The 25,057-nt window shown below is 43.5% G+C and overlaps 1 protein-coding gene across 4 annotated transcripts in view; it reads right to left on the bottom strand.

The window, feature by feature from the left end:
- CELF2 (CUGBP Elav-like family member 2) overlaps positions 1 to 18,786 on the bottom strand; it is a 308,661-nt gene extending 289,875 nt beyond the window's left edge. For all 4 annotated transcript variants that reach the window (XM_039246010.1, XM_039246011.1, XM_039246009.1 and 1 more), the window contains exon 1: positions 18,696 to 18,786. In XM_039246010.1, the coding sequence (XP_039101941.1) occupies positions 18,696 to 18,769 (74 nt within the window). In that variant the 5' untranslated portion in view covers positions 18,770 to 18,786. The remainder of the gene's footprint in view (positions 1 to 18,695) is intronic.
- Between the last annotated feature and the right edge of the window lie 6,271 nt (positions 18,787 to 25,057).

Raw genomic sequence — 25,057 nt, 5'->3', positions numbered from 1 at the left:
CCTGCTTCGGATTTTGTGTCTCTCTGTCCCTTCCCTGCTTGTGCGCTCTCTCTCTCTTTCTCTCAAGGATAAATGAATAAACTTAAAAATTAAAAAAAAAAAAATGTAGGTCAGAGGCTATGGAAGAGGACTCCTCAACCAGAAGCCCAGACACAGGTGGGGAACAGAGACCTCATTTCTCAAATGAGGCTGAAGTATACTCTCTTGCAGGTGTGGGTTGGTCCTCTCAGGGGCAGCGACCTTGAAGAACAGAGGAACACAGTACTGCCTATATATGCTAGGGTTCCTCTGCCCATTGCTACGGTCAGAGGCGGCAGATTTGTAATTCAGAGCGGCTACCTACCTGGAGGTGCCACAGAGCATTTTTACAACATCCAAAAAAAAGCACAAACCAGGGGTGCCTGGGTGGCTCAGTCGGTTAAGCGTCCGACTTTGGTTCAGATCATGATCTCATTCATGGTTCGTGGGTTTGAGCCCCGGGTCGGGCTCTGTGCTGACAGCTCAGAGCCTGGAACCTGTTTCAGATTCTGTGTCTCCCTCCCTCTCTGACCCTCCCCTGCTCAAGCTGTCTCTCTCTCTCTCTCAGAAATAAATAAAACGTTCAAAAAATTTTTTTAAAAAAAGCACAAACTAAAATTACTTTGGTTTTGCCATAAGCCTAATAACGAGGCATCTAAAGCTTTTGTACTTTGCCATACTGCATTAATTCAACCTGTATCTTGATTTTCTTCTTACTCTCTACCTTTATGATTTTTTAAAAAATTAAAAGTGCTAGGGCTATGGACCAGAAGCACATTGTGACATGAGAGCCAAGTACCACGTCAAATCCATTTCAAAGTGGAGACTGGAAATGCCAGTAAGAAACAGCCCAAGCTGGGCTGGGAGGGAACTTCATCTTGTGAAATACAGGGTGTAATAAAGAAATGAAGAAACCACTCTTGCTATTCTTTTAGTAAATTACAAAACCCTTTGTGGGATCCATAATGCTCTTAACAAATCGTTGGAATGGGACCATGGCCAACTTAGGAACACTCCGGAAGCAGCCATGGCTGAGCAGACAGGCTCCACTCACCACCTCCCATGACTGACACCAAGCCCAGGCTACTGAGGCAGAAACACAGCTCACAAAAAGACACCTACATAAAATGAACATATCAAATGGGGAGATCCAGCTTCCCATGACCCCCATCAGTCTAGGGAGGGTAGTTGAGGATATAAGCTTTCTAAGAAAGAGAAGGTTGAGAATAAGAAGCTAAGAGCCAAAGACTGAGTCATGTGAGATGCCCACAGTCAGAGGGCAAGAAGAATTGGGTGTTGGGAGTTTGGGGCTGAGAGGCCTGAAGAAGAATCAGGAAAGTAAAAATAACCACATGCCACAGAGGTCAAGTGAAGAATACCAAGGAGACAGTCAATTTCACCAAATACTTAGATGACACGCGATGAATACGTAATGACATAAAAAAAAAACACCCAGCCATACTGACACTTTCCCCAGCCACCAGTGAGGAATGAGGTTCATTTTAAGTCCTCAGAGAGGACATAGGGTCAAACTAGCAAAGGAACAGACCCAAGGGTACCATGATCCCATCGGAATTGGTCTTAGGGGGCTAAAAGAGATCAAGCCACCACCAGATGGCAGCACAGAGCCAAATACGATTCCCATTTATTCCTCTGGGATATAGAACAACACTGGATCACAGGAATGGCCAATATATCACCAGAATGTCTACTTTTATGTTTAATAAAAGATAAGATTAGAGAAATAAAAATCGGTCCCCATAGAAAGGTAAATATTGAGGCTGAAGAAGCCTCTTGTCATTACAGAGAACAGACCCTCAATTAGTAACTGTACCTTTGCTGTGCAAATGACAGGGGAGAGTAATTAACAATTAATAGAAGCTGCCCTCAATTTAAAGCCTCTAAGGGAAGTAATTAAATTTAGTAGAAGTTGTAGCCTCTAAAGATACATAACACAAACACAAAAGCAAACACAGATTTGAATAATAAATGCAAATCAGAAACAAGGTTTGACTATAGACTAAAGAGAAATGATCCTAAAATTATTTTCCCTAAGAAATGCTCAGTTCAAGAGACTAGTTTATGAACCTATTTTCATCTAGGCCTAGGTCTGATATGAATCCTGGCTGATGTTTCTTAAGTACAACCTTGCTTCCCGAGTATTTATGCATGCAGATCAGACAGCTTCCCACGGTTTGAATTAGCTGTACAAGTACCTTTCATATCAATGCAGATATACTTGATATATACAGTGTCAACATTACTACCCGGCATGGAGATCGCAAACACTGCTCTGCTTGTTGGTCATGAAATAAAATTGCCAAGCAGAATTTGTGTAGCTCTAGACGGTAAATTAATGCAGGCAACCACACGGTTATCAGCAGTCTTTAGCCAGCCTCTCGAAGCTTCTAACAGAAACATATAGGAAACAGAAGCGTTACATCTGGCTACAGCTGCACATTACATGGTCCATTGAGACTCAGATGCTGATGGCTGAACTGAATAACAAACAGCTGGGTATAAATGTAAAAATCAGGAAATCGATTTTAAACACACCTATTTCACAAATCCTCTGAAATCCTAGCACTGAATGCGCAAGAGCAATTAGCACTGAAGAATGCAAAAGTATCCTTGAGATTAGAATTCAAAAATATGCCTGGGCACCCCGGTGTCATTGTACCCAGGCTGGCTCTCCGGTTACTCTTTCACAAAGGGCAGTGCGGGAACACACAAAGGCCGGACCATCAGATCATTTTCTCGCTCTGGTCATGCTCCAGTTGAAAGTCAGCGGGAGAAACTGAGCTTCCTATCTGAGCTTTCAGAATTAGGTACTGTTGTTTCAGGAAGGAATTGAATGGAAAGGTTGCCCTGAAAAAGCTGGTCTCAGGGTCCTCCAACACCGAAGCCCTGTGGGGTGGGAAGGGTGTTCAGACAAAGCCGTAGCCAGCAAAGTTCAGGACATGAGATTCAGGTGGGAAAGGAACAGAAGTGACGGAGACTGCATGTCCCCAAAGTGCCCTGCAGGGTGCAGACACATTAGAAACACAGAATAAGCTTTTGTCAAAATTTTGTTACATTTGCTTTTGTTAAATTTTCTATTCATGAGGATTTAAGTATGGGAATGGGTCAGAGAGAGAAAGGCTAGAAATTGCTTTACCTGGATGTTTAAAGGCATGAATAACCCTTTTTGTGGGAAGGTTCGGGTTAGTCCCTCGTACAGACTTTTAAAAGCTGGCGAACACATATGTACTATATTGAAGAAGGTGAGTGATACAGGGTCAGATGCGAGAAGGGGACCACATATTCTATCATCCAAACGTGGGCACTCTTTAGGCTGAAAGAGGGATCATAATAATGACGACTCCATGACAACCGGTATAAACTGGGAGCATCCCAGCTACACAGCACATCTACTCCCTGTACCGGGAACTCGCACTGGGAACTTGGCAAGGAGCTTGAGCTCCAATCTGTACTGCAAGTTAAGTGGCTATTACCTCACTGACTTATTTTCATTCTCTGTGCCCACTTGTCCTCAAGATACCAGATCTAGTGGAAATTAAAGAGCACGCCTAAAGTAAGTTCAGGGAGAGTAGATAACATCTTGCACAATTCATTCTGTGGACCACACCAGATGCAAGCTAACTCAATGGGGTAGGGCGCTGTATGCTTTGGGAGCTGTTTTAGATGAGAAAGAACTACAACAGCACAGGTCTTAATAATTAATGATTTCCACCCATCTCTCAAACTACCTGGATTCTACAATCTAAACAGCCACGATCATGAACACTTCCAGTGAGAAACCACATTTTCTCCACTGGGTTCTCGGTAATAAAGAACACATGAAATATGATTGTTAAGAACTCTAGGAAGGATCCAGATGAATTTAAAAAAATTTTTTTTTTTGTCTAATGTTTTATTTCTGAGAGAGAGACAGTGTGAGCAGGGGAGGGTCAGAAAGAGAGGGAGATACAGAATCCGAAACAGGCTCCAGGCTCTGAGCTGTCAGCACAGAGCCCGATGTGGGGCTCAAACCCACGAAATGTGAGACGCCTAACCGACTGAACCACTCAGGCATCCCAAAGGAAAAAAAATTGATGAGCCAGTATTATATTATTTACCCAATGTGATCTACAAGATGAAGATTGAAGGTCTTCAAAAAGATAGAACAGTAACAGTCTTATTTCCCAACAAGAAAATCCTTTATTTGCCCCAAAACAACACAACTGTGCAGATCCTCTTCCTTTAAAACAGTGTTTCCCCAAAGAAACAAAGTCAACAGTGGTGAATAACGTTCCAAGGGACCAAATGCTTCACTTAAAGGAGGAATTACTGCTAGCGCTTTATAAAGTCCTGTATACATAGAACAGGCAACGACCATCCAGCGCACTGAGACTTTAAATATTTTTGTTGCGAATGAGGATTAAGGTACAACTTTTGTTCAGGGAGAGGCAGTTTAGAGCCAAAAAAAAAAAAAAAGGAACAGATTTCAGTTCAGAAAAATTAGAAAATGTTTAGGTGGTTTCCACATGACAACAAACTGATCGATTCAGCCAAATAACAGGTCAGCTGTGACTCATAAATCCTAAACTCCTCAGCTGTCCAACTTATTTGTAACTATTCAGTCTGTGGTTCACCTGGAAATCTGCTGTGCGCTTTCCGACTTGCGCTGAATCTACCGCACCACCGTGCCATCAATTTGCTACTGTAGGGGCAAACAAGAAACCTCAAGAATCAGATAACTTTAAGAGCTAATTTACTTTGGTTCTAGGCTAATTACATTTCCTAAAGTAAGTTTTGCTGATTGGTTAAGAATCCAAGCTATCAAAAAGCCCAGGCACTTAGAAACATAAATACATAACCTGTCAAAAAAGGGCCCTCAACATAAGAGAAGGTTATTTGTAACTCACTGAGGGAATTTATGAAATACACAAATTGAGTTGTCCTCGTTTATACCTTGCAATTGGGCAATTATATTATGGAGACTGGCTACGCCTCAGAGTTTTCACTAAAGAGGTCTTGCTTCAAAAGCTGCAACAATCCATTTAGATTAAAGATACAATAAAAACCCACAACACTTGTTGATATATTGTATTCCAAAGAAGGTATTTTACTTGGAAACCAGAGTTAATTTCAACTCTATGAATGTTAAAAACACTGAATACAGTTAGTTACTTTCATAGGACATATAAGGTGGTTTATCCAAATCCCAACATACTTTAGAGTTTATAATTTGTTACAAAGGAACATCCAATTCACCAAGTACATACCAGACCTCAACAGATTTCAACTGTTCACAATTATGATCTGATAAACATTTCTTTGTTTGATGACATTTCTGTTCTACCTGTCAGGGCGGGGCCTGACAAAATCAGGAACAATCTGGGGCACCTGGGTGGCTCAGTCAGTTGATTGTCTGACTTTGGCTTAGGCCATGATCGTAAGGGTTTGTGAGTTCAAGCCCCACATCGGCCTCTCTGCTGTCAGCTCAGAGCCTGCTTCAGATCCTCTGTCCCCTTCTCTCTGCCCCTCCCCTCCCCTGCACTCTCCTTCTCTATCTCTCAAAAATATACAAGCATTAAGGGCGCCGGGGTGGCTCAGTCAGTTAAGCATCCAACTTTGGCTCAGGTCATGATCTCATGGCTTGTGGGTTCGAGCCCCCCGTCGGGCTCTATGCTGACAGCTCAGAGCCTGGAGCCTGCTTTGGATACTGTGTCTCTCTTTCTCTCTGGCCCTCCCCACCTCACGCTCCATCTCTATCCCAAAATTAAATACACATTAAAAAAAAAGTTTAAAAAATAGACAAGCATTAAAAACAGTAAGGGACAGTCTGTGGGTATTCCGAGAAACCTCAGTCAAGTGTTTGTTCTCCTTCTACTGTGGATTAAAGCATCACAGTGATTTTTCTTCAGTTTCTTGGTGAATTTGAACTCTGCTAGGGTCTGGAGAGTGAGCTGTGACATTCTGAACCATCACATAAATGACACATTTAATACCTTAAAATCAGTAGCGATAGAGTAACAACGTGATCACGACTTGTCCCTCCTGTTAGCTTGAAGACATGAGGTCACGGTTATGGAACGGATCTGCTTACGGCAGACAACAGGGTCTATCCCCACCAACTCTCTCACCTCAGCCTGTTCAAGTTGATCTAAATCCAACTGTGGTTTCTCGTTTTACATCCTGGACATAGAGCATTCACGAGAGGAGGTGCCACTGTGACTTAGGTGACAATGGAGCAAACCAAGTGCTACAAGAGCAACAGCATTTTCTTCCAATTATATGATCATCCTTGGGAACCTAGCGTTTTGACAGTGTTCAAACATAGGGCAACAGAGTTGGTTTCTTGCAGTCGAGAGCTGTGGTATTGGGCCTTATAGTCTGATTTCTGAAAGCCTTATAATGAGGGTGGAGTGGGTATACATTCCATTCTTTGGCTGTATTTTTGTTCAACAAAGCCTGCAATTTTCAGTCACTTGAAAATGTAATTATAGATAATGTTTGCATCAGTAGCAAGAATACAATAAGCACACGGGGCATGAAAACTCCACTCAAATCACATCCTCTAGGTTATGAAGCTTGTCTCCTGCCAAGAGTAGAGGCATGTTGATGAGCTGATACTCGATACGGAATGGCTTGAGAGTTACACCAACCCACACATGAATTCTCCTCTAACCTGTCCATTATCCCTTCCTGTACATCAGGTACGTGGTCATGAAATAGCTCTCTATGAATTGCTGAAAATCCAGAGTCCGTCCCCTCAAATGTCCATACACTTGCACAAAAAGCTATGGAGATGTCCAAAGTTTACAGACACTTGATGTGGACTGCATACCATGTTCAAGGTGGTCACACCTGTCAGTCATCTAAAATCCATTCGTTCAGAGACTCACTAATGCTACTGCCTACTTATCTGGCCCACTGATGGAGGGGATGAAATTGCCTGTAACATAGAAAGGATACTGCAAAAAGTCACTGGTTGAGGGGGACAGTGGAGACTGAATGCCACCTGAGAGCCTTTTTCTAATTCACAAGGCAGCCTGCTCTGGGCTCAAGATGCCCCTGTTTGTCTGAATTAGATGTAAAAATTAAGAAGTTGCAAGTACACAAGGGAAGGCCAGGTGCCTAATGAAGTCCTCACTAGAAACCTCTCCATGAAATATATGGTTATCTCGAATGAAGAATAAGGAGCTGCCTTAACATTCAATGTTAACTGCTTCTTTATCTCTGCAGTAAGTGAGAATCGGAGGCATGAAGAGATCTTGACATTGATATGGTGCCTCTTTCTACTGACATCGCTCACAACACACTTGCCTTCTAGACTCAGAAATTGGTTTCGCTATGAAATAAAATCAAGAACAAGCAATTTATGTGAAAAAAGCACATAAAAAGCAGATTATTACTGGGTCATAGCAAAGAAATTGTATTTCATCCTTGGAACCCACATCGTCAGCTGCCAACTCACCAACTTAACCAGAAATTCAACCTGCTTATGGTCCTTAGAAGTGTCTAAGAAATTCCTCAACAGGCCAAGACAGTTTCCTGGACCAAAATGAAAGGTAGCCTGAGAGAAAGACCTTGGGCTTTGTAAACAAGCATTCAGAAACAGAGGAGTACTAACTGGCCCCCTCACTCCGAACCCTTCTCATTTGCAAAATACAACTGACCTTGCAAAATTTTTCTGAAGATTATTGGTAATTTGTATAAATTCCTTAGCCTAATGGGTGGCTTCCAGGGAACCCTCAGCTACTACTGTAAAAAAATTCCCCAAAGTATACCCAGGAAGGTAGCATTCTTTAAAGTGTCCATAATCAGGAGAAAAACATTTTAAGAGGAGTATTTGTCAAAGAATTATAGCTTTGTTGACACGAGAGAACATTTTTCTGGCTTCTGGGCAGACACCATTATTTTACTGAACAGACAACTAGGAATCCCAAACTAAATCAAAAGCATCACGTGCTGAGTAAACCTGAAAAAAAAAAGACACAGTTAGGAACAGGATACAGGCCACCACGTGGCTTCTGTGGCTGACAGTGGCCCAATCTTGGTCACTTTTCATAACCACTGGAACAAAATCTTGGCCCAACTGACAGAGTGCTAAAAAGTTAATTGGACTTCTTTGATACTGTGGCAATACGATGATCTGACTGCAAAGTACCGATCAACCTGTCCAGGAATGTTTGTGGTATCTGTGTGGCTGGCCCTTCTCCAAAGGCTTTGCCAGCTTTGGGCCACAGACCTAGTTTTCCCCTCCCAACAAGCTCAGAACAAGCAGTCATGTCTGATGGGACAGTGCTTCCACTGCATCGGGGTGATGACGTCCACCCTAACGTTGAGCGGTCTGTTCCGCGAGAAAGAGGTTGCCTAGCTTTGGCAGTCACGCTAGTGACCTGGAGATCCGCGGTCAACACTGCTGTCAGCCAGAGCAGGTGCTGAATGTTCCTTGGGCCCATCACCGAGAACACACTTCAACCCATGCACACAGGCAGGCTGGGGGCTTCCCAACTGAACCTGAACATGTGTGATCTCAAGCAATCAAGGGACGCACAGCGTTAGGAGATCTTTCACGCTAGCTGAGGATTCTGTCTCTCAGGACATCAAGGACTCCATGAGCTATGATGGGAGAAGTGCCTGCTTATTAAAACCCAGGCCAGAGGAACAATGACACCTCCTGCTGTCAGGCACCACCTGGACACACACCCTATACCCACTGTGCCACCTCGTAGAAGTCACTGATTCCTTCTAATTCGTTGCACCCCGCAATGACTCTCCTTCTGTGTTCTCTAGGCCTTCTGTGGCCCAAGCACCTAGTGAGGAGTTAGGTGCCCGTGTGTACTGCACCCCCCCTCCATATTCACATCACCAAAATTGTTTTCCCAACGGCTGGGGTTCTGCTAGGGTTAGGAGTCCCATTATGGAGAACCGGCCTGTGTATTGTGCGGCTGATTCTCTCCCCATAAGAAAATAAAAATCTATTTCAGCTGGTGTAGAGATGGGATTTTTTTTTTTTTCCAGAATGCGCATATGGGGATATTGGATGAAGATATTGCTTTTTGCTTCAACCCTATCCCAGAATGGAAGGTTGGACCATGAGTTCAGAGTCAGGAGATGAACTACATTTCATTTCTCAATCATCATGCAGAAAAGGGGAAAAAAGAAAAAAAAATCAGTCTTTATAATGTTGTCCTGGGGACTGAGCATTTTCTGGAAGTTTATATGGGAGCAATAATGCTTTATGGGTCTTTGGCTGAGACTTTAAAGCATAAATGTTCTGAGGGAGAAAACATTAACTGTTCAGGTGTAATGAGGTTTCACTGTACTTGACTCTCCCAGGAAATGGAAGTGAACTTGTGGTCAGTTTTAAGTACCATGAAGCTAATAAAATATTTAGGTTGTCATTCCTTTCCCAACATTAGCCTCACAGTAATTCTGTAGGACAGGTAAGGAGAGTATCTTATCATCCTTATTTTCTAGATGAGGAATCTTGACAAGTCAGCTGAGACCTCAAGTGGGCATGGAACAAACCAGAAGACAAGCCAGGGGAAGGCCTCAGACTGCTGTTTAGTAAAGGTTGTTTGGTCTCAAAGAGTGACCTCCCACCCTAACCAACATCCCTAGTGAACGGAGGCTACTACGCCCACGCAGGGCCCAACACAGGCCAAACGTCCCTGACGAGCAGAAACAATCTAAGAGGAAGTTACTTCTGACAAAAGCTTTAAACCCCCCACACACCAGAAGGAATGAACATGGTTTCTGTATGAAGAATAATGTTTCCTGAATTCTTCCTTGGAGAAAAGTGAATTCTGTGGCCAGCATTCATTCAAGAAAGAGACCAGAAGTGCTTTGCCTCGGGTCTCCACTCCAACACAGTGCTTCTTATGGGGCCTCTCGGGGCCAGAAGTGAAGGAGCACCTGTTCTGGAGTGAGTGGTCTAGTGCATACAGGACAGGAAGAAAGAAAGTGGATGTTGGAGGAGACCCTTTGACATCTATGAGTAAGAGAAGAGGCAGTAAAAAGAGAGACAGAGACAGAGAGGGAAAAGGAGTCAGGCAAATGTGGCTTTTTGTGAAAAGACACAAGAATCTGACAGGTAGCATCATCGTATAAAATAGACATGCCCGAATATTAAGAAATTGCTTTGGGACAGAGGTGCCAGTGGTGGTAATCAGCATTCAGGCTTTCCAAGGATTGGCGTGTTGCCTTTTAAGTCCTGACACCCAGGAGAGATGGCTGCATGGACAATGGGGGTCACGAGGAAAGAGTTCACCAGTGTGGACTGAAGGGAGTAATTGCAGTTGGGCAGCCTCCTGGTGACGATTGTAAGCAAGCACACACAGCTGCCGCACATCCAAATATAGCCGCCCGAGACAATGGCATCCGTAAAGTTAATCATTCTGAAATACGCTCCCCTTCTGCTCACCCAGAAAACTCAACACCCCTTCCATAATGTACAAAGTCAAAACGCAGCTTTATGCACAGAAACATGCAGCTGTCCAGGGCAGTTGACTACAAGTGATGTCCAAGGGCTTTCCATGCTGCCCTCCCATCAAGGCTCCCATTCTGAGAGCTGTGTCGTGGACAGGTGTGGCCTCTTCTCTTCAGGTGGATGAGAACTCTTTGGGAAGGGCCTAATTAAATGGGCTTAGAGAAGATTCAAATAGGAGAGCTAAGAAGAGATCAATCAGGAAAACCTAAGGAAGGCAGGAAGCCAACTTCAGAAACAGCTATACGGTTTAGGACCTCAAGGAAATGAGCGGGTGCAAAGAATCAGGAGTGGAAAGCAGCCTGACTGAATGAACATATGTTAGTCTTCTCCCCAAGTCTTCCTTCCTCATGCCTTTTCACCTTATCTTTGCCTTTATCACTCCCCTAAGATTTTTCCAAGGAACAACTGACAAGTCAGGTTTCTACAAATACTGCTCTCCCTGCTTGACACCCAATGTCTCACTCAGAGATGCAGAGAGAAAACAAGTGGATGGAGGGGCGTATGTGTGGGTTTCAGATGGTTTACATCAATTTACTCTTCCCCCTCAAAGGTCCCCACATCAGGAGACATTAGCTCCGATGTTCTGTTAAGGTGCTAAACTCTCTTTTAGGCACCATCGAAATTTCAAGGACTCTCTGCAACAGGGACAGGGAGGTACAGATGAAGACACGCATCACTGAATAGGGTGGCAATGGCCAAGAGGTACAAGGTAAGGAATATAATGTGGCCTGGCAGTACCAGCTGGGACCACCTATGAGATCATCATTTAGGGCCTACTGTCCAGACTGCCCTGTGAAGAGTCTTTCATTCAAACCTAAACGATCCTGATGGAAGCAACATCTCGACTGCAACTGAGCCACAGGAGGGGTCCCCAGGTCCAGGGACTTTGCAGCAAGGACCGAAAGGGCCACTCAACTCTTAGCTTTCCACCCAGGAAGAGGTGACCGCACCATCAGGGGGGACTCGTTTTCTTACCTTTAATGGAAACAACTTGGGGATTCTGGGCCAAAGAGAACATCGCCTTGAGACCTGATTTGAATACATCTTTGGTCAAGACGCTAAACCTTTCTAACTCTTAGAGTTTTCGGTTATGAAGAAAATAATCTGTAAACACAGGCTCTGTCATAACAACTTCAGAACTGTTACAGCCAAAGACCACTAAGGGGCAGATATTTCAAGAAAGTAAAGAATTCTGCCCAGTGAGGTAGTTTCTCACACATACATGCATCTATGTATGTACTCGTGTACATGCACATACACACTCTTGCCTACTGACCACAGCCAAGCAAAAACACTATTTTGCTTCCTTAACTTATGAAAGGACCAGCTGAACTTTTGGCAGATAGATATGGCACAACTTTGTAACTACAGGGGAGACTGGGAGAAGCAAAGACCTAATTCATGGGAAAGGATATAAAAATGCCACCTTAAAATTTAATGAGCCTAAGTCCAACTATGAACTTTCTTTACAAAAAAAAAAACGCAAAACACGAAAATTAAGCATTTCAGCATAAAATCACAGAACTTTAGATCCTAGTATGAGAGAACTAGTCACCCTCCCATGGTACCTCCCCCCACAAAAGATGTTTTTAAGCCGTCCAAAAGTTATGTCAAAATGTCAAATCCGTCAGATGAAATTAATTGCATTCTCTCTGAGGAGCGAGTCACTGCCATCATCTGTGAAACTGGGGGATCTTGAGGCCCTACTGGAGCCTATAAATGTCAGACAAAGCAGTTGGTGGGTTGGGAACTTGAGGTCCATGGTTCTGACAAAGGTGTAAGCAGTCTTACTGAGGAGACAAACCTCTGACTTCTCCAATTATTAAGACTTAAAATCAGGGGCTCCTGTGCAACTCAGTTGGTTGAGCGTCCGACTTCGGCTCCTGTCATGATCTCATAGTTTGTGAGTTCAAGCCCCGCATGGGGGTCTGTGCTGACAGGTCCTCTGTACCTCTCCCCTGCTCAGGTGCACTCTCTCTCAAAAATAAATGAACATTAAAAAAATCAAAACAGGGGCATCTGGGTGGCTCAGTTGGTTAAGTGTCCGACTTCGGCTCAGGTCATGATCTCACAGTTCGTGGGTTGGAGCCCCGTGTAGGGCTCTGTGCTGATAGCTCTGCTTCTGATTTCTATGTCTCCCTCTCTCTCTCTGACCCTCCCCTGCTCATGCTTTCTCTCTTTCTCTCTCTCAGAAATAAATAAAACATTTAAAAAATTTAAAAAAATCAAAACATCCCCCAGAACCCCATTTTTAAGGCGCTGTCACTATGAAAGCAATGCCGTGACACACTCGTCTGTCGGGGTGATTACAAACGAGCACTGATCATTTAAACGGAGACCTCCTCAGGATGGATTTATTTAAAACCTGACCTTAAGTAAAAGGCCATATGAGTCTGGTAGAAAAGTTTGTAATAATAAACCTAAATGATATTTTAGTCTAAATACAGGCTAAACTTAATTTACATAAATCTTCAGGAGAAAAAAAATGGGTCTAATAATTTGCTGGCAAGTTGGCTCTGAGGCATTCATTCAAATGGAGTAATTAAAATTTAACCAAAAACGGAATTTGTACTCATCTGTCATTTTGAGAGCCGTAAGATTACATATTAGCATTCCATTTTAAAGGATCAGCTGACTTTAAAGTATCACTCTCAGTTTCTGAACATAATAGACAATCTGCAGTTCATAAAATAGACGGTCCATAAAACTCTGGGTGTAGCCCTGTGAACGTGTAAATCTCACATATGCTCACCAGGTATTTCGGCCATGTCACTGGAATTCTATTTCTATCAAACCAGTGGGAGTAATCATTTTCTGTCCCGATTCCGAACAAAGGGGAAGGGTGAAGCGATTCAAAATCTCCCTGTCTCCCCCCTTCCTTGAAAAGTCCTTTTCAGGATGAGTCTGAAGCTCCCAGTAAATGAAAAAGCAATCTCCAGGAGAAGAGCGAGGTTTCCATCCCTTCACATCTAGATTCAGAGCATGAGAATATTGGATGGCACAATTACACAGTGATGATGCTAAAGGGGAATAATTATTTTACAATTACCTGAGAGCATCACATTTACTGCGCTAATTAGTTTTTGTTTCCCACAAAGGTTCTTCCAGGAACGCGCAGCTCCATTTCTCTTCGCTTTGGCGAGAGCTTTCTCTTAAAGAAAAATAAAAATATGTTTTCTGCATTGCCACACAAGTGGCACACCAGTGACGCTGGCCCCATTATGTTACGGTCCCTCCCTGGGTGGAAACAGACACGGGGGCAGGGGAACTGATTGGTGTTAATCAACTGGAAACCATTAGTACTTTCCAGACCCTCCCTTTTGCAATGCTGGAGCACACCTCTTACACAGACAAACAGCTGACTCTTTCTGGTGTCCTAATTTGCAAACAAAAAGCAAAACTGTGTGAGCCTCCCTCGGAAAAAAAAACAAAAAAAACCCCCTCTAGTATACATACTCTAAATGGGAAATAAAGACTTTTGAAGTGTGGATGAAGTTCAGCACAGGAAGTGTGCCGCATCCATGACTTATTAATTTGGCCCCTTGAAACGTGTTGAAAACATCAGGTTTTCCACTGGAATGCAAATCGGACGGAGGAGGCTTACGGTACAGTTCAACAGTTGTGAGGCTGATTGAGAAGGTGCTCCAGTGACATTCGGGGCTGTGGAGAAGCCTACAAAGATAAGCCTCAACAAATGAGCGCTGCCCGGATTCTGGCATAAGCATCGTGCCCGGTGCTGGCTGTAGAACACTCAGGTTCATCAGATGGTTCTGCGTGCCACAGCAGTGCCCATCTCGAATGAGCATTTCGTTTAGAAGCAACAAAACCACAAAGGAAGAGGGGTAAGGAGAAATGGAAAGTTTGCAATTTTATGTTAAAAAAAAGAAGGGAGATTGCAGTCTTTTATCAGAGACCAAATACACTGTTACAGCTGTTGGGGGAAGGGGGACAATGACTGAGGTGGAAGACATCCTAAATGATCCCATGAAATCTTAATTACTAGGTTCATATCGGAAAGGAAAATCTTATCTCCTTTTTTATCTTGTCTCGCAAGGTTCCTGTTCCCCCCAGCTCACAGCGTCTCATCAACAGATACCAGAGTAATCTCAATCCAGCATGTTACAACTGAGCAGCAATACTTAACAATTAACGTAAGACCTCTAACCCAGATCAAAGATAACAGGAGTGCTCCAAAATGCCAGTATGGGAGGAGTTTTGGTTCTCAGGAAGCAGCTGACACTAAAATATGCACCGCTCACTGAGCAATCCCACCTCAAAGTAGACTTTAAAAAAATCTCTTTGAAAATCCATACACATCACCCTTTCTGCAGTCTTCTGTCTTTAATTCCTCTCACAATCACCAAGGAATCAGGTGCTAAGTCTCGGTTATTGCTGTATTTTATTATTGGTAATGGCATTTTCCAAATACATGTCAAATGCCATGTGGGAAAAAAGGGGTGGGGGACCCTAATGCTTTGCATCTTCATCCCACTGGTACCTTATAAACCAGAAAATATTCTTAATTAAAATATATTCTCTCTAATTAACATATGGATAATAGTGTGAATTTGAATCAAATCAGAAAGTTAATTCCAAACAGGTGATATGTATTTCCTATAATGCTCAATCATTCTCATGTGCCATCATTTTGGTTTCCTGATAAAAATCTATGTTGTATATTTAACTCATAGTTCTCTTTTCTCTCCCCACCGACATGTGAACTTGCATTTATATAACACACACACACAAACCAATCCCAGCCTCGCTGTTCACCGCCTACACGGCTTGGGCAAGCATAGAACCTCTTTAAGCATGACCTGTAAAATGGGTTTAATACGCCCCCTGCAGATGTCTCGCCAAGATTAGAGACAGGTAAATAAAGTGCCTTGGCACACAGTAGGTATTCCATTAATGACTCTTGTCTTCGTCATTTAAGGAAGGAAAGGGACAAAATGGGTAATTACGTCGTCTTCCGGAAGCGCTCACACTGCCCCCTACAATAGTTTCTTCATCTATAAAACGAGGTCTGACCAGATGGTCTCTAAAGCCCCCTTCAACTTGAGCATGAAAGTCCCCAGACCCCCCTCCCCTTTCAGTTTAACTAGACACTGACAGACATGTTTCCAGCTATTCTAACTTGGGAGGACTTAATGGACCAAAATGGTGACTTCACCAAATTGATGAATTTACACTCAGGAGAAGTTTTCTCATTTGCAACAAGGTTACTTACTGAATGTGGGGGGGGGGAGAGGAGTAAGATTTCATATTAATTTATTGTCAGTTGCTTAAGGTCTTATTCTAGTATTACAAATCAGAATACTATTAAAGCTGCATTTACGGATTTTTTTTCCACCTGCAATTTCTCATTTCCAAGACATGATTTTTCAGAGTCTTCTGTTTAAAAATTCAAAGGCATCTAAAACCCCTAAATGCGTACGTGATCATTAAAGAGGTGAAACAAAGGAAAACCCTCATCTCCACCCCCAGCCGAAGCTGACTGCCCCAGTTTAAAAGAGAATTTTTGAAATCAGTTCTTATTCTATCCTCATTATGCTTTGTTGCAATCAATATTCTATAGTAACATAAAGACAACAAAACATCAGTACTTAAGATTATTTAAATCTATTTCTGTTTACAGTTTCGGTACTGAAGGCTTAACACGCCAAGACTTTGAAGCCTATGTCCCGACAATTCAGAGCCACTGCAGAGCCTTAAATGATCTGGGCTCTTTAAACACTGGATGGCTCGTGGGGCCATCAAGCGTAATAATTCATCTCAAAAGCTATTTGTTCATCTGCCTTGAGGACTCAAACATATTACATTTTGCAAACTTATGTAATATATTCTTGTGGGAGAATGCCATTGAAACTATGTCCTAGGATTTAGAAAATCAACACCAGAAAAGCCCCTATGCTTTATTCAAGTTCCTTTTAGGCATAGGCCAATATCTAGCCGACCGCAATTTCATCCAAATGGCAGTATACCATATGTGACAACCAGTCCCAAAAATAATAAATCGGCACAGCTATCCTCTCAACTGCGGGCATATGGCAAGAAGACACAGTGCTAGGTGGGTTTCAAGCATTTTCGGCTTGTCACACGCCCTCCCACACACCTCTGTTCTCCAAAGATAGTCTCCCATGTGAGTTAATTACAAACTATTTTGGAAAACATGCTACAGTATTCTCAGGGCTAAGACGACAGAGTACTTATCTTGGAAACAAATTATATACAAATCCTCTATTTTTCTTTTTTAAAAAAGAGTTCAATTAAGCAAGAGTTGGCAAGCACTAAAAACAATGGGAGTCTGATTCCAAAGGATATCATTTGGAAATAACCAGCATCTGGAAGAGAAGTGGGGGTAGAAGTTATATCAGGGTTTGCATTGGAGACTCCGCGGCTAAGATACAGAGGCTCTATTCAGAGCACACGGTTTGAAAAAGCCACATTCATCCACCAAATGAAAAAGACGAATTAAAATTTCATAATTCATAATTTAATTAACAACAGACAGTATCTTTCAGAAACCATTAACACATTAAATTCACAGAGCAATCATTAGATAGAGATCTTCTGGTCACCTAAGTAGCAGGTGACCTAAAACTCAATCATGATCAAGCCAATTCTTCCTCTTGACGCTCCTCCAGAGAGCAGAAACCACAAAACTCACAAGAGCAAATGCGCCAACAAATATTATATATCTATACACACATATATTTTAAGGGGGACAGGACAGGGCTCTTGTAAAACAAGTATCATGGGAACGTTACTAATCAAGATTAATTTCCCAGAGAAAATTGCCAAAAGGAAATTCAATATTTTAATTTACGTTATCTGACTGTCTTAGTTGGGACAATGAACCTGATCGTGTGTACAAGCAAGTTAACATTTTTCGTATCGACTGGAAGGACAATCCGCACTTAACAGATACTATCAGCTCCCTTCCCCCACTTTTTTTTTTCTTTAATCCTAGGAGCTCAAATAATTGGCCACTGTGGAGCTTCTCAAACATCTCTCATAACATTTAACATGCTAGAAAATGAATCTAGCACCGTAGGGGAAAGGGAGTTGCCAGATAAATGGATCATAAAGCTTTGAATGGCCTAAAAATTGCAAAGGGTACAGTAAGGGGTCAGAAAGAATATGGATGGGAAGTCGTATACTGGGTAGAATAGGAAACGTTTTATATATACTCTTACCAATGATAAAGGTCCTTTATTCACTAGATTAATTGCAGCCTAGATTCACTAGCCGAATTCTTGCCGGGTAAGAGACAATTTTGTACATTCCAAGTCTAAAATGGGCACAGACCTTTCAGACCCGCTTCTGGCAATCCTTTTAGATTTCTTTTTCATAACACGCCCGAAACACTAGCGGATGCTATTGACTCGCCAGCGCCTGGGCTGATAGGAGAAACTTTCCTATCGAGACTAACGAGCCGGAGAAAAATTAGATATAGTTTCCTTTCCTCAGAAATCCCAGCTCCGCACTTCTCCCAATAAACTCTCCACCCTAGTTTGGCGACATGTAAAACCACCAGAATCACATTAATTATTAAATTACAGACTGCACATCAGACGAACCACCATGATTACGTAAAAATTACCTCTAATTTCTGCAACAGAGTACACCGGGCTATTTTAATGCTTTATAATTATCCCATTTCCCCTCCCCCCTCCCCTTTTTTCTGTCTTCTTCTCTCCTTCCACTCTCCCACCGCCGGCAGAGAATCTTTGCAAATGTAAGTCAGAGGAGCGGGTAAGTGGGTGAGAAGGGATGTTGAAACGGGCCACGAAAGCTCCATCAGACCCGAATTTCAAACGGCACGAGCGTGCACGCGCGCACCCCGCCCCGGGACGCCGCGCCCCGCCGGCCGGACCCCGCGCCCCAGACCCCCGGACCCCGCGCCGGGCTCGCCGGTCCTCACCTCGTCTCCCGCTCGCCAGCCGCCGCCCGGACCCCACGCCCCGCCCGCGCTCCCCGCCCCGACCCGGATCCCCGCACCCCCCGGCGCCGCACGTCCGGACGCTCGCCCCGCTCGCCCCGCGTCCAGCGCCGGCTCGCAGCCCCGGGGGAGGCGGCCGAGCCGGAGCCGCCGCCCGCCGCCGCCCTCCTCGGGGGGGCCCCGGGAAGGAGAGCCCCTGCCGGGGGCGCGGGGAGGGCGGCCGCGCGGGCCCCCCGCGGCGGCACTCACATTCTGTCGGGAACTAGCAGGCGGCCCTCGACCATCATGTCCGGGAGGAAATCCAGCTTGAAGGCAGAAGTCATGTTCTCGGCGCGCGCTCTGCGCTCGGGCGGCGGGGGGCGGCTGTGCGCGCGTCCGAGCGGCCGCGGGCGGCGCGAGACGGGCAGGGACAGGTGCGCGCGGCCTCCCGGCGGCCGCCCGAGCCGGCACTTGTCACATTCTCTCCCCTCCCGCGCTCCGCCAATCCCCTCCGAAACCCAGCGCCCCGGCGACGGGCTGCGGAGCGCCAGGTGCGGCGAGCGGGGGCGGAGCTCCGCGCCCGCCGCGCCGCCGCTTAACCCCTGCGGGCCCGCCCGGCCCCCGGAGGGAGGGACCCGCCCGCGGCCCGCCGCCGCGGAAGCTGAGCTCACCAGCTTTTAAAAATAGCCCGACTTTCCTAGGGTCCCCAGGCTCGAGCCAGGCAAGCTAGCTCCCCGCGCCGCCTCGGTCCAGTTCCGCTCAACTCCCCATCTGCACGGCGCCTGGCAGGAGGCCCGAATAACTGCTGTAGTAGATTCGGTGCCGCTGTGTTGCCGAAGCCGAGTTCGCGTGCCGGGCCAAACCCAGGTCCAGGAGAACGGGCACCCTCACGGGTGCATGCAGAAACGCTCCTGGGGCGACCTGCTAGCCGCTGGATGAACTCCCAATAATAGCCCATCTAGCATTCGTGGGTTAGCCAAAGTAAATATCAGATAAACGGCCCAAGTGACATTTAGGGACTTATCTCGGTGCTTTAAGGACAAAGAGGATTCAATCTCCACACAATTACGTTTCCTTTGTATCATCTCAGAAAAATGCACAAGTTCAGATAAGGGACTGAAAAATGTGAATCACAGAAATCACGTTTTCTTTTTAAAAAGAAAACCCATGTGTCCTTTTCTAGTATTGAATGATGAAAAACCAACGGACTTTATTCAAAGACTGAGAGCTGTAATGTAATGGCCATGAAGCTTAAACATCCACTTAAGACGTGTGACTATTTACTAACAGGAAGGGGGGGGGGGGGGGGGATGGCGAAAATCTCAAAGGAATAAAGCAGGGAGTTTAATTTTCCCAAGCGATTTGCAAAAATTTTTGAAAGGTAAGTACACGCTGACAGTCTAATTTGCTGCTGTCATTGCTTTGTTTGGTTATTTAGATGAAACCAAACTTTTCACAAGGTCACGAGGACGTAAAACTTCTCATATTTCATGCGCTAAAGCAACATCATAAATTGCATACCAGAATTACAGTTTGCCTCTTATGGTAATCGCTTTCGTTTTGTACTGACATAGCACGCTTGGGAATACAGTCACGGTAGCCAGAGGGTTAAACAACTAAGTCACGTGTAGTTAAATACACCAGGTGTAAGTGTGATGTATCAGACACCATTATTCAGAGAAACGATCTTTTCTCACAACTTCTTGTGCGAGGAGAACCGACCATCTTTGGAGATTGTGAATGAAAACAAATATTTATATGCCAATTTAAAATCCACCTATCTATTTTAAATCCAGGCTTGATGGATGGACTGAGTAATACGAAGTAACAGGCCTGGAGTATTCAATTAAGCCCATACATACTTAATGCACTTGATTTCCTCCTTCAGCTGAAAAATATCTGGCTTTGACCAAAACACTTCTAATTCCAACACAGATGCAGGGCTAGGACTAACCTTCATTTTAAATTATTGCCTTTCTGAGGAACGAGGTCTAGGTTCATAAGGAATTGAAAAACAGAAATTGAAAAACAGATGCAGTGAAAGGAATTCTTAGACCCAAAATGCCCAAAGTTCTCCTGATCGTCCTAAGTGCAACTTACTCCCTCTCCTTGCTACTCTAGGCTGCCTTTGAAAGTATAAGAATTTTAACGGTCTTTCGATAATCTTAAGAAGTAATTAGCTGGATAAATGAGACCAACCTTGTCAGTTCTTGGTTTTCATACATTATTTATATAAATCCCAAATGTATATGATGAGCTGACTGTGTATCAAATTTATATTAAGAATGAGCAGAACTGGGCTCTAGAACAGAAGCAAAACACAACTGTATTCATCAAAAAGAAAAATATTTTCAAATCAGCTGTGGCATAAAGCTCCGTACATATCTACATTCTATAAGGTAGAAAACACTTCATTAACATGTACACTTCTGAAATATTTATTTTCTCTTTAATTGCATGTGAATTAGTTGGGAGAAGCTGAAGGGAAGCCCTCTTACGGACTTAAGCCTTCTCAGCAGTTTGTTAAATTCTAGTCTCAAATCCCTTGAGGCAATAGTGGATTCAAAGCAGCTTTTAATCATACTATAAGGAGGGTGAAGTAGTATGTAAGTAGGTCATAGAGAAAGAATTACAAGTGCATAGGTTATTGCCTTCTTTAACAACTGTAGTGTACCAGAGTTTTCAAAGCACATTTGCTTCTACCATTTAAAGTTAGAAGCAAAACCAGGGTCAAGTATAAAAAGAAAACTCACTCTTACACGGGATACTGTGATGATGTGAACCAAGGAATGCTTATGGAGTGTAGCTGAGTTTAAACAGTTTGGCTGCCAAATACATAAATAATACAGTGATTGCACAGGCACTTGATGTAGGTGCCAAAGAGAAACAAAATACACAGACGCACACACACACATGCACACACCCTCCATAGGGTGTTGTTTCCATGATCGTAGCACACACACAATAGCCCTTTTAAAAAATACACATTTCAAAAGCTCTTGAGTCTAGGAACGAAAACAAAACAAAAACACCCAACCAAATACCACCTGATGAAAAGTGTAAATTTCTCATCTCATTGCTTTGGCAGGAGGAAAAAACAAAATCTAAAAACAACTCAATGGGGCCCCTTTTTTAATTTTCATGCAGTAATGAGCCATCAGGTATCATGTTTTGGCAGTTGGTGTTATTTGGCAGACAGCTCCGCTGGGCCGCTGTTCACTCGGGTTCAGTGGAGCTATTTTATAGCCAAGGATCTTATCAACAGCAGTGAAAAAGGACGAGGCCATCACTGGGCCCCTCTCGTGGGCATGACCTGGTTGGTGACACCACTGTGTGCTGACATCACTGGGGACGGGTCTGCTGGAAACAATGAAGATTCCTCATAGTTTTAGCTTCATTGTAGAAAAACCTTAAGCTCTTTCCTAGGCCCATCCCCCTACCTTCCCTAATTGTCCTTTTTTTTTTTTTTTAATCAACTTGCTATTCATTTCCCAAACAAAAGGCAATTCAAGAATTGGAAGCACTTCAAGGGAAAGTTTCTGAATGACCTCATTTTATATGAGGCCTTCCAAGGCAATAGGGTGCTCTGTGCTGTTTCAGCAAGCTGCTTCCCGCACACCCCCCCATGCCTCATCTCAAACTGAGTTTTCTCCAAGGGTCATTGTTTGAGCACTGAATTATCACTGGCATTAAAAAAAATCTCAATAGAAACAGCGTGCTAATAAATGCATTTGTGCAGAGAGGACACACTGCTGGGAAGAATACTATCCCCGTCACCCCACTCAATCAACGAACCAGAAGACAGTCCCTTGATCACAGAGCTTTCAACATTTTTGCAAAAAGTTTATACCGTAAGTTAGAGACTGGTGCTTGGTACAGGGTGATTAGTGTTTATACGCAATTTTTCCCCCTACAGACAAACTTGTATATTTCCTGATAAATTTCCATTTTTTAATTGTTCCTATACACAATGTCTTACATTGCAATCTCTTTCAAAGCAAAATACTATCGACTATGTTATCATAGATGTACCATCTTCACAAAAGCCCCCCCCCCCACCACCACACACACACTCACACACTTCTGGCTCATCATTACAAACTGGAATCCAAAACATCTTTCCCCTATCACATTTTCAAATTCAAATTTTATTAACATAGCTGTTCTGGTTAAAAAAAAAAAAAAAGCCTAATGTGCCAGAGCCATTTGGAGCAAGAAATACAGGCCCTACAAGGGGATTTCCCATCATTTCTAGCCAATAAATTTGAAATCCACATGAATTTTAAGTACCTGAGAGAGTATCTGACTTTGTGGCCATGTGTTTGTTCTTGGCTTTCTCCAGTTTCATTAGCAACTTGCAAAAATAAACAATGGTGTTTTTTATGTGCTTAAAAAAACCCAAACAGATCCTTAAGCAACACATTTAAATATATCTTCTCTTCATTCCATAAAGGCATCCCTTAAAAATACTTTTATCGCCAATTATAAATTTAAAATGATCACTTTATTATTCACACACCCCACCACCCCTCTCATTTTCAATTGAAAGCTTCTGGAATGGTGACTTTGTCACATCCCTAAAATGACTTAAGTAAAATTAAATGCCAATAAAGATGAAGTAGTTATTAGAGTCTTATTTTACATTTTTACAGGAATTATAAGTAGTCACTCTCCCTTGAGAACAGCTGCTACTGGCTTTTTGCAATCTTGTGTTTTTCTGAATCTGTTTTTAATAGAGCAAAAATACATAATGGTGAATTTATCTTCCTTCTGAAGAGGCCCTCAAAATGAAGACGGTTCTTTGTATACATACCTTCGCACTCCGAAATGAGATGCCCCTCTGGAGTTTCCAGAAGCTTCCATTCCGAGAGGATGAAATGCTAACACTGTGGGTCTGTCAGACCCAGAGCCCAACCAGCTCATCATTTCTCTCTCTAACTTGTCCTTCCCCTTGCCTTTCTCCATGATACCGCCACTGCCTTCTTTTTGTTCCCCCTCTTAGCTTTCTCTCTCAGATGGAAGCCACACAATGCCAGAAGCTTCCCTCTACAGCTGCATGTCTGAGGAGGCAGGTGACTACCAAAGTGAAGAGAGTTGTGGTTGGTTGCTTATCTGCGAGAGAAATCAAGTTTGCCTTGCCCTGACCAAAGCTGGTTTTGGAACTACGAACAGCTGTCTCTGGAGTGAGCCATGGGATTCTTTTCCAGACACTACCATTGGGGGGGAGGGGAGGATGCAAGACTATGTCTCATGAAGTGAGTACACAGGAGAGGAGCATGGGGAAGAATGGAGAAACCGTAGGCAGAGGAAAAAGGTCTAGCGTGGTGAATTGCACATGAAGGCACTCAGTTAAAACCTCTGAAGGAATGTTCCAGTGGCCTCTTGAAGATCCCGAGATGTGTCAGGCTACACCAGTTACCCTTATCTGGTGCCAGTCTGGCGGCAGGAACAAAATTCATACCTATCAGAATGAGGCATTTAATTCCCTGGCAATCTGCCCTCCGACACCCCCCCCCCAACCCCCACAAAAGGTTTTCCCCAATTGGCCACAAGTTCTCGCCTTACTGTCACATGTTTCAATTAAAAAAGAGAAACTTCTGCTTGACAAAATTCAACAGCTGAGTAGCAACAGCTGGGTGGGTCCAGGAGTGGGGCGGACACGGGGTCCAGAGAGAGAGCAGCAACAGGTGGGGGTGAAGGAAAAGAAATGGCAGTTTCAAGCCTTGGGGTGGGGCTGTCTGAGACCGATCTTGGCAATAATCAGAACTTCAACTCAACTCAAGAGGCAATCTCAGAAGGCATGACAGTCCCATTCGCCTGAATGTTAACTCTCTCTCTCCTTTTTTTCCCCCCTTCTGAATACATCTTGAGGAAGAGTGAAGATTCAGAACAAAAGCTTGGGTTTCTGTAAAACAAAACACACAAATCCACTTTACCCACAATGATGACAATCGCCTTCAAAGAGGTCTAGTTACCAGGATCAGAAGCCAACTGATATGGTGTGTGCAGATCAGATTCTTTAAGGCAAACGCTATTTTTAAACTGAGCAAAAAAGATTAGAATATTTAAGAGCCCAGCCTGTTTGACTGTGCATTTGACTCTCTCAATGACACTGGGGAACATGTCATTTAATTCACTGATTCATCAGCTAAACGTTTGTCATATGCGTGGTCATCATTTCCTCATAGGGATGAAGGGCTGAGAACTCAAACTCTACCATGATCTTCACATAAGAAGTGCAATGTGCTAACCTAATTATTCCTACAGCAATTATATAACAAAGCTATTAAAATGACACGTAGGTTGAAAATACATTAAGGTTTTGAGTGCAGGAAATTTATTTTTTCCCTATAATGTGGTTCAAATCTCTAGCTATTTTTAGTTTATGATAGAGGTTTTTGAACATCCCAAATGACTTTTTATTGAAATTTGCTTTTGATGCTAATTCCCCTAAAGTCCATTAGGGGCCAAAAAAATGTTTTTCTTCTCCTTAAAAGAACAACCCAAAATCTTCGTGGAAAAGTAGCATAGCTATCTACCCAAGCTAAGTAGACTGTGTTCTATCTCATCTCCACTGCTGAATGTAATCCTTTACGTTACCCCCATAGCTCAGCCTCAATCCTCTGGAGGCT

The sequence above is a fragment of the Hyaena hyaena genome, unplaced genomic scaffold (genome assembly GCF_003009895.1).
Source record: "Hyaena hyaena isolate Hyena2069 unplaced genomic scaffold, ASM300989v1 scaffold_276, whole genome shotgun sequence".
NCBI lineage: Eukaryota > Metazoa > Chordata > Mammalia > Carnivora > Hyaenidae > Hyaena > Hyaena hyaena.
The sequence above is the reverse complement of the archived record's forward strand: the minus strand, read 5'-3'. Positions and strand labels throughout refer to the sequence as shown.